The sequence below is a fragment of the Balaenoptera borealis genome, assembly GCF_965194805.1.
Source record: "Balaenoptera borealis genome assembly, chromosome: 15".
Taxonomy (NCBI): domain Eukaryota; kingdom Metazoa; phylum Chordata; class Mammalia; order Artiodactyla; family Balaenopteridae; genus Balaenoptera; species Balaenoptera borealis.
The window spans coordinates 13036748-13047109 of record NC_138871.1 but is presented as its reverse complement, the minus strand read 5'-3'; the positions used below and the strand labels follow the sequence as shown (position 1 = coordinate 13047109).

Genomic DNA, 10362 nt, shown 5'->3' with positions numbered 1-10362 from the left:
CTGATGCCCAAAGGGATTTGCTGAGTCAGTGGATAAATTTCCAAATTTATTTTCAAAGTCCAAGGTTCCAAATCAGCATCTCCAACATCTGGCTTCCCTCGGCCGCTTCAGAGCCTGAGATCTGGGCCTCTGATCTGGCTGCTGGCTGATCCTGTAAAGGAGGACATATCAAGGAAAAGTGACTTCTCTCTGCTTACCTTCCTGTGTCCCTGAAAAGGAGCCCTGGACACAAAAACCAACCTCAAGGAGTTTACAAATGAAGTGCCTGAAGAGAAGAAGTGGGTGGGAGGCAGGGCAGGAGCCTGGGTTCTAAGCTCAAATCTGCAACCAGCAAGCTGTGTGGCCTTGGGCAAGTCACTTAACCTCTCTGTTTCTCATCTTCAAAATGGAGAGGCATTATAGTAGGTTAAGGGCAGGTAGGCTGTGACATCAGATGGCCTGATTTTGTATCTCAGTTCAACCACTTACCTGCAGCAACCACTTAGATTTTTGACCTTGGCTTAGTTATACAAACTTCCTGGGTCTCAGTATTCTCATTGGTGAAATGAGTAACAGTATCCACTTCATAGAGTTGCTATTTTAAATTTAATATATCTATTTTAGGACTGTGCTTGGCACCCAATAAGAGAGTTATTATTATTGTAATGTTTACCTTTTTTAAAATGATAAAGGACTGTTCTCCAGGCCTCCCAGGGTTTTGGCGATGATCCCCCAACATCATGAATAAAAAGGTAGGGAGGAATTCAGTAGGTATCAGGTCTTTTTTGACCTTTTTTTGTTTTCAAACCTGACAGGAAATTCCTTCTTCTTCCAGCGGTGCCAGCCACCCAGCCACAAGCACAGCTGACTGCTTTCCATGACAAAAGGCAAGGCCACAGGCCCCCAGGTCTCTACCCCAGAAACCAGCAAATCCCTGCCTCAGGAAACCGCCACGGAATTCTTTTTCATGAAAAACCTCAAGGTTTTATCTACTAGAGCAGCTCAAGAAGACTAAAAAACAGTTAGATCCTGAAGATTTAGCCTCTTTGCAAGTTCTAGTAAGTCTCAGAGAGGCAGAGAAGCACAGTGTGGGAGTTTCCTCTGAAGTTCAGTGATGTTCCTTCTTCCGGGGTGGGGGTGGGGGATGGGGGCACCAAAGCTTGGCCCATTTTGCCTGGAGAGCCCTGGGGAGCTGGGGGAGGAGTTAGGGGGGCAAAGGTGCACAGTTTTCAAAGCCTCTGGGCTTCCCGGCTGCCTTTTCCCAGTAAGCTCAAGAAGGAGATGAAGGATGTAAAAGTATCAAGAAGGAAACCTGAAACCTGCTTATTAGTTTTTCAAATTCTCCTTTACCCCTGTCTTATTCTAAAAGGTACACCAGGTCCTAGAAGGTCGAAAGGCAGCTGCTTTAAGTTATACATGTGCCCAAAAGTCCTCAGCCTGGGCTGCACCTTGACACCAGGCCCTAGACTCTGGGAGAACCCCAGAGAAAGAAGGGTGCTAAACTACATGGGGATGGAGGGGGACGTCTATTCCACTGTATTGTCCCAAACAACAGAAAGTGAAATCTAGCTCAGGTCCAGAATTCCTGACCTGATTCCCAGGCAGAAAATGTCACAGATGCAGGAAATGGGTGTCAATTGGAGTGCCGGTGCAGACTTTGACCTGGAAACATCACAGGCACAGGCAGCTTTGTCTCTTTCCCTTTAATCCCAGGCCCAGTGGGAGGCAGTTCCCGGATGGAGACCTGCCCTGGGCACAGCTTCTTTGGTCCCTGGCTCGGCTCGGGGACCGAGCCACCCTGCTGCCCTTTGCGGTTGTTTGGGAGATCAGAAGTGGATTCTTCTCCTCACCTTTGTTCTCATAAATGCCATCGTTCTGGCACTTCATAGCTATCAAACACCCAGATCTAGATGCTTCCAAATACAGGTTAATCACATTCTTTTAATGTATCTTTCTTTCCAAGAAATCCTAAAGTCTGTTCTCCGCACCACCATCCCTATCAAATAATAATAATCCAGATAGTTTAATTTTGTTTGGTCAGAATTATTCCGAGGTCTCTATTAATAGAAATAGATGCCAAGAAGGAAGCTACCATAAACATCTACGACAAGCAACTAAAATATGGCAGGAGTCTACCTCCAATGTGACTGGCAAACAGGCAGATCTCAGTTCTGAGAAATGCCACAATCGTTGGGCTGCTTCTGCTCACAACTCATTGAAGAGAAAAGCCGTTTCATAGGCCAGAAACTGTCCGGTACCAGAGCCCAGAGGCCTCATCCATTCAGGGCTTCTCTGCTAGCCCCAGAGCCTAGGACTTGGTGTGGGGTGGTGAGGGGGCTCCACTTCCTCACTGGCAAATTGTGGGTGTTGGTCTAGATCAGTGGTTCTCAACCAGGTCTAATTTTGCCCCCCAGGGGACATTTGTCAATGTCTGGAGAAACTTTTGGTTGTCACACATGGCCAGGTCCTGGGGTTGGGGTGGGGAGGGAGCTTCTGGTATCTAATGGGTAGAGACTAGAGATGCTACAAACGTTCTGTGATGTACAGGGCAACCTCTACAATGGGTTACCCCTCTCCAAATATCTATAGTGCTGATGAAACCCTAGGCTAGAAACCTTATCTTTCAGGTTTCTTCTAGCTGGGGCCAAGTTCAAGTTTCCTAGCAATTTCCTTGGAAACGATGGGCTGCCCATGGCCCCCTTGAGGACCACAACATCCAAAGCCAGAGCTCCCCCTGAGGAGTGCTGCCAGCTGGTGGGGGCCTTACAGCACCATTTCTTTCTGGAACACAAATTGTCTGGTGCACTGAAACTTAGTTTAATCTAAATGACAGAACTGTTACTCTGTTAAAAATAAATAAAATGCTCATATGCCTAGAGATCCTCCAGAACTGTTTCATTCCAACCCTTTAGGATGTGTGTAGGTGGAACAAATCCAATTAAAAAAAAAAAAATCAATCGTTCGCTCTCTCAACACACAGAAATCCCTGTAGCAGCCTACATGCCATGCCACTTATAGCTCTATTCCTTTAGGAGAAGTTAAAGACAGAAAAACAGTAGTGCCTAAAAAGTAGCCATAAGTCATCCCACTTACAGTTTATTTCATGTGATTTCCAGCATGCAGTGTGCTTTTCTGGGGAAAAAAATTTTTGTCCCAGTTCACATTATAAATTAAGTTACAAATATAGAATTGTGTTAGAAACAGTATTTATAAAAGTCCATACAATTTTTCACATAGAAAAATATCCATAGAAAGTGTTTTTTTTGTACACACAATATGGTGGTAGGTAGTCTCTTTGGTTGTCTTCCTGCATAATATTTAAAAAGTAATGGTGATGTTATTTATACCGCAATAGACTATTTAAAAAAAATAATTTTCTGTATGTATATTTCAAAATTCAAATTTAACAGTAATGCTGTGAGAGTCTCAAAAAAGAATACACAGGGAAAAGTTAAAAATTTTTTACAATGAATCTGTGTTCCTTTTTCTAAAAAAATGAAAATCCCAAACCAGCAACGCTCCCATCAAAGACCAAACAACATGGTACAAAAGCAATTCATAGGACATTATCTTCATCTTAATGCATCGCTATTCCAATAAAATCACCAACTATCTGCATGTTAATTCACACTTTTTGGATAAGTTCAAACAGTGGCTGCACGTCTGCCATGTACAGACATTCGGTTGGGCACCGGCAGGGTGACCATAAAAAACTATTCAAAGGAAGATACCTCTTGAGAAGTAGAAGGGAATGTTAAAAATAAATTACATTAAAAAATTTTTTTGACCACAAATGTCTTATTTTAAAAACTTATAAAAATTCCATTTAAAAACTACTTTCAATAAAATTCAAAAACTTTGTTTCAAAGATGAAAAATCCAGGACATATGCTAAAAGGGATAGGATGCCAATTAATTAGGATGGTCACCCCAGACCTCAGAAATATGGCAGCAGAAGTAAGGCAGAGCTGGTGTCCATCCTCACTGCTCAGAATGTCTCAGGTGATACTGATTTCAACCAGAATCTTTGGTGAGATGAAACCTAGCTCATTCCTACTCTTTAGACACCACGACTGCCTATGCATGTTGGTGCCTTTGTTTTTCAGGAACTAGAACACACTAGAACACGAAGCTTACAAGCACTGACTCTGGAGACAGACCGCCTTAAAACTGGATCCTGGTGAGAGTTCCCTGGTGGCCTAGTGGTTAGGATTTGGCGCTTTCACTGCCGTGGCCTGGGTTCAATCCCTGGTCAGGGAACAGAGGTACCGCAAGCCACACAGCAAGGCCAAAAAACAAAAACAACAACAAAACAAAACAAAACAAAAAAACCCTGAAAAACAAAATATACACACACACACACACACACACAAAAACCTCAAAAACTGGATCCTGGGTCCATGACTTACTATCTGTATGGCCTTGGGCAAGTTAACTAACATCTTGGCAGTTCACTGCCCTCATACAGAAAATGAAGGGAAGTAACAATACCTCTCTCCCAAGGTTGTTGTGAGGATTAAATGAGCTAATATATGTCAAGTATCTAGAACAGTGCCTGGCACACAGGATGTGCTTGGGCAGTTCTATTGCTATTAGTATCTGCCATGTACCTGACACTGAGCATAAACAGAGGTGATTTGTGAGCTGCGTAGAGCTCAAGGATTTGTGGCGCTTCCTAGCACAGTCTTCGAAAAACTCTCAATAGCCACAAAGAAGACAAGTGGAGGTTTCCTATAAAAATCCAGGTCTCTGGGCTGCCCTGGTGACGCAGTGGCTGGGAATCTGCCTGCCAATGCAGGGGACGCAGGTTCGGGCCCTGGTCCGGGAGGATCCCACATGCCACGGAGCAACTAAGCCCGTGCTCCACAACTACCGAGCCTGCGCGCCACAACTACTGAAGCCTGCGCACCTAGAGCCCGTGCTCCGCAACAAGAGGAGCCACCACAATGAGAAGCCCGTGCACCGCAACCAAGAGTAGCCCCCGCTCGCCGCAACTAGAGAAAGCCTGCGTGAAGACCCAACGCAGCCAAAAATAAAAATAAATAAATTTATAAAAAAAAAAATTAAAAAAAATAAAATAAAAAAAAATCCAGGTCTCTTGACTTTTCTAGAAAAATCAGAATGCTGTCAAGCAGGAGATAAGCAGCTGCCCACAGCAGCCTTCAGCTCGATGGTCCCAACCACTCTCAACTGATTCCAGTGCCAACTGTTATCTTTTTCCGACCCAATAACTCAATTCACTTGTTTTTGTAGCCGGTCCCTGGACCCATTTGAGCCTGTGACCCTGACATACAGTGATGAACAAACACACATGGTCCATGCCCTCACAGGGCTCACGGGTATGATCCCAGAACAGAGTGAGCTGGATTTCTCTCCAGAGAAACCTGTCAAAGTTTGCCGGGTTGTGGAAAGAGTTACCTACTTACTGCATCCACGCTACTCCAAGTGTGGTCAGTGGACCGCAAGCTCAGCCGGGAGCTTCGGAGAAATGCGGAGTCTCAGTTCTTGCCCCGGACCTACTGCCTTGGAATCTGCATTTTCCACAAGATTTCAGGTGTCCATAGTCAAGTCTGGGAAGCAGGGGGTCTATACCTCGGAGCCCTCCCGGGGGTAGATGAGGCTGTTGACCATGCTGAAGTTGTAGAAAGGGGTGCTGAAGGGGCTGCTTGGTCCCCCGCTGGTGCTGGCAGGGAAGGGGCTGTAGTAGGAAGACCTCTGGCTGCTGCCATTGCTGGTGCTGTGACTCAGCTGCAAGGTGTCTGGCGAGGCCTCCGGGACGGAGCTGGGGGGGAACGCACCGCCCGAGGGCACCTGGGTCCCCTGGATCCCTAGGGGGCGGCCGCCGGGGAGCGCTCGCTGGGTGCTCCCGCTGCTGTTGACACTTAGCGTGGTGCTGAGGCTGCTGAAGAAGCTGTTCAGGCAAGGGGTGGAGGAGAGCACGGACCCTCCCGGGGAGGAGGCGGTACTCTTGGTGCCCTCGGGAGGCTCTGGGGACTGAGAGGGCCTCAGCAACGCCGGGGAGCTGTCTCCTTCCGCCTTCCCACCCACTCCGGACCCCGGGCCCGGGGAGAGCCCTTCTTCTGATTTCGAGGTCCCCACGGCCACCGTAGGGGTGCTGCTGGCTTCCGAGCGGCGCTTTCGCTTCCGACGGAAGTTCCCGTTGTCAAACATTTTCTCACAGTTTGGATCCAGGGTCCAGTAATTACCTTTTCCTATGGAGATGAGAAAGAAAGCTGAGTTAGAGGAGGACGCAGTTCAGGCATCAGATCTGAAAGGGGGCGGGTGGGCAGGCTCTCGTGAAACTCCGACAGAGATGCTCAAACCACTCTGCTGTTTAAATGCATCCTTTTGTGGGAGATGGCACTAACTGAGCCTCATTTATCTATAAAGATAGGGCTAAGAACAGTACACCTCACAGGTTGGCTGTGAGGGTTAAGTGATAGATCTCCGCAAAGTAGCCACACCATAGTGAGAGAGTGAAAAAACAGTATCTGTTATCACTGGTTGAAAGGATGCAATACTTGCCCCCCAAAAAATACTCCACTGGAAAAAGGCAACCTCCAATACCCAACCCTCTGCCTTGCCAAACAAAATCAGGTTATTACTGGGGAATTGACTGGTTTAACAACGCCTTGGATGGCATATATTTGGAATACAAGGAGGCTCCACACCCCTTCCTTGCCTAGGGCAGGAGGCACCCCTGCATCTCTTCCAAGCTTTTCCTCCACCCGGCCAATCTCAGAGATCAGGGCCCCATTTAATGCATGCAATGCTAGTCTTCTGCTTAGAAAATTTCCCTCACTTTTGAGCACAATGGAAGTAAAAAAGATCTATCGTCTTGGAGGATTTCATCTCCCAACAGCTTTTTTCACTTCTGGTAAAAAGAATCTTTGGCATTTGCAAATACTGTAAAGCGCTTATCCTGTAGTGAGTTCTCCGCATGGATAACTTCAGTTACTCCTCACAGCTCTTTGGAGACAGGCAGTATTATGGCCTCCATTTTTCAGGTGGGGAAACTGAGGTGCAGATTGGTCAGCAACCTGCTGTCTTTCCAGGTAGCAACGGTAGGGCCAGGATTTAAGCAGGTTGGCTCTAGACTCAGCATTCTTAACTACTGGCACACACTCCCCCATATCCATTACCTCCACCTCCACCTTTTCTGCAAGTAGTTGCAGAAAAAAAACTTATTCACATATCTACCATCTAAATAACAACATGTGCATCTATCAGGATATTTATGCTGTGTCACCTTGGTACCAAAAGCTTTTTTTTTTTTTTTTTTTTTTTTGGCCACGCCGCGCGGCATGCTGGATCTGAGTTCCCTGGATCAGGGATCAAACCTGTGCCCCTGCAGTGGAAGCTCGTTGTCTTAACCACTGGACCTCCAGGGAAGTCCTAGTACCAAAAGCTTTGATAAGACACTGGCTAGAGATCCTCGACCTTTTTAGAAAGTCGAGGAGTATATATGACAATTGACATGATCATCTCAGGTGATTTAGAAGCCAAATCTGGAAGATGTATCTTCTAGAACTGCATGCTCTGTCCACTACAGTAACCACTAGCCAACGTGGCTGCTGAGCACTTGAAAAGTGGCTAGTCCCAAGTGAGATGTGGTGTAAAACACACACATAGGATTTTGAAGACTTAGTACCAAAAGAATAATGGAAAGTAGCTCACCGATAATTTTTTATATTTGTTATATGTTGAAACGATATTTCAGCTTACTTTAAAAATTAAAAAACATTTTCACCGGCTTCTTTTCACTTTTTTCACGTGGCTACAAGACAATTCACAACCACGTGTGGGTTGTACTGTATTTCAATTGGAAAGCACTGCTCTGGAATGACTTTAGGTACAAATACTCCAGAGCATTCACATAATTTACACAAAATCCTGGATCTCTGTAGAGGGCAGCTGAAACAGTTTTCTCTTCTCTTTTTCCTATCACGACTCTCCCGTCACACCCTTAGTCCTGGGCTCCTTCTGAAAACCTCAGGTAAGATTCTGTTTCTCTCATTTTTGAGCTTTTCTCCACCTCACTCCTCAGGTAAGAGGGAAACCACTAACACGCCATGGTAACACAGCCCTCCTCACCCCCGGGGTTAGATCCGAACGAAGCAAACTGGGGGGGGGGGGGTTCATTTTTACATTTCTAAATACATAAGCTTCCCAAACCACAATCTGCAGGACCCAGCTCAAGCTCCCTGATCCCTCGACCCCCGTCTCGCGATGCCCGTGCCACCATCCTCGAATCATCTCTTAAGGTAGGGACAGTACGTGTCCTACGAAGGGCACAGTGAGTCTCTCTGGAACCCGAGGCAGGAGGAAGTACATCTAGGACAGTGTGTTCCAACTCCCGGTCTCTCCCCACCTCTCCCGTGAAATGTAATGGGATTCTCAGCTCATCTGAATATAGCCATCCCTTATCTGAGAGCCCACCCGTGTTCTTATTCCTAATCCACCCCTCTGCAACTCGAGCCGCCCTTCCAACGGCCTAATGAACATCACCCAGGGGCGGCTCTCTGCTTGAGGATTCAGGTTCTTTACCTTTATCCCTAACTGGCCAGTCTCTGCGTGTGTGTGTGTGTGTGTGTGAGTTGGGGGGAGGGGGGGGGAGGGGTAAGGGACCGGCCGGGAAGCACCTGTCCGCCCTCACCTGGGTCGTCCTCGTCGCGGGGCACCTTCTTGAAGCAGTCGTTCAGCGACAGGTTGTGGCGGATGGAGTTCTGCCAGCCGGCCTTGCTGCGCTGGTAGAAGGGGAAGCTGTCGGCCACGAACTGGTAGATATGGCTGAGCGTGAGCTTGCGCTCGGGCGCGCTCTGGATGGCCATGGCGATGAGCGCCGAGTACGAGTAGGGCGGCCGCACCATCTTCATCAGGTCCTCGCGGCTGGCCATGGACAGCCAGCTCAGCTCCCCGGGCGCCGCGGGCCCGGCGGGCGAGGCGGGCGCTGCGGGCGCGGGCTGCGCGAAGGGCCGCTGCGCGCAGGCGAAGGTGCCGGCGGCGGTCGGCGGCTGCAGGAAGGGCCCGGGCGCGCCCCCGGGGGGCGGCGGCGGCGGCGGCGGCGGCGGCGGGGCGCCCAGGTACGAGGCGGCGGCAGGGGGACCGCCCACGGCCGGCCCATTGAGCCACAGGTAGGGGTTGGCGGCTGCGGCCGGCGGCGCGGCATAGTCGGCCAGACCGTAGGGCGCCCGGGCGGTCGGGGGGGCGCCCGGGGCGGCGGCGGTCGGGGACAGGCCGGGCTGCGAGTACACGCCGAAGTTGTCGCCGCAGTAGAGAGCCATGTCGGCGACCGTCGGCGGGTGCGGCGCGGCGGCGGCGGCGAGGGGCGAGCGGGGCTGATCTCGCCGCTCGGGCGAGAGCATCCCTTTGGGGGCCAACCCTGCGGCCCCGCCTCGGCCCTGGCTGGGCGACCGATGTTCTGGGCGGGGGAGGGTGCGCGCCGAGCGCCGACAGGCCGGCCTCTTATAACCGTCGGCGGCGCGGCTCCTCCCGGGCAGGTCCCGGGGCTGGGCGGCGGCCCTCGGGCCGCGGGTCTCCACGCCCCCGCCACGCCCTACCTGCCCGCGCGTCCTGGCCGAGCGCGCGGAAACCTCGCGCCGCCCGCCGCGCCCGCCCCGCCCCGCTCCGCCCCGCCCCTGCAGCCCCTCCTCGCCGGGCCAGGGGAGCCCCGGGGGCCAGGGGAGCCGGGGGAGGCCGGCGCCTGCAGGATTCCAGCGAACCGCTCCCCGTTCCTAACCACCGTGCCCTCCGCACAATAACGAAATAAAATAACGAATATCAAAACAAAGAGAAGATCACCGAGACGGTACTACTGTTTTCTAAAAAGTCTGTAAGTTAACTCTGGGTGGCCGCTCAGGCCACCTGCCTAGCCCCCTTTGGTATTTCGACCTGGAGCTACACCTTTTGTCATCGAGTTGCCGGATTCACGTCCGGTCTCGACCGATCGGCTCACAGTCGAAAATAATAGACGTGATTTACAAGTCTTTGGGGTATACGAAAGATATTAAGGAGCACCCTTGGTGTGTCCCCTTCTCCTGGGGAATTCTTTGAAGGGAGGGACTGAAATCGGTTTTTAATTTCTCTAACCACGTCTCTAAACATAACGATAGGTTCGTTCACATTTGGGAAACATGTTCATTTAGGTCAGGTTTGCGCAGTCTTTTGGTGTGATTTGTTGTCTTTCAAAACAGAAGGGTGAACGTTTTCAAAGACATTTAAATAAGGAGGTTCGGAATTAGCATTTTAAAGCCAACTGTAATTTAAACTGTGCAAGAAGCGCTTATTTACAAAAACGGTCTTCACGAATTACGGTAGAAGACTTGCCCTCTACTTTTGTAAGTTTTCAAATGCGGCTCCTGCCCGGAAAAACAAACAAAACCAG

The 10362-nt window shown here is 49.6% G+C and overlaps 1 protein-coding gene across 1 annotated transcript; it reads right to left on the bottom strand.

Annotated features, from left to right (window-relative positions):
- Nucleotides 1–2485: 2485 nt before the first annotated feature.
- On the bottom strand, nucleotides 2486–9343 carry FOXI3 (forkhead box I3; the record flags this gene model as incomplete). The annotated part of the gene is made up of 2 exons (XM_082357490.1): nucleotides 2486–6190; nucleotides 8635–9343. 2 exons carry the CDS (start codon nucleotides 9341–9343, stop codon nucleotides 5565–5567), a joined length of 1335 nt encoding a protein of 444 aa, XP_082213616.1. The 3' UTR covers nucleotides 2486–5564.
- Between the last annotated feature and the right edge of the window lie 1019 nt (nucleotides 9344–10362).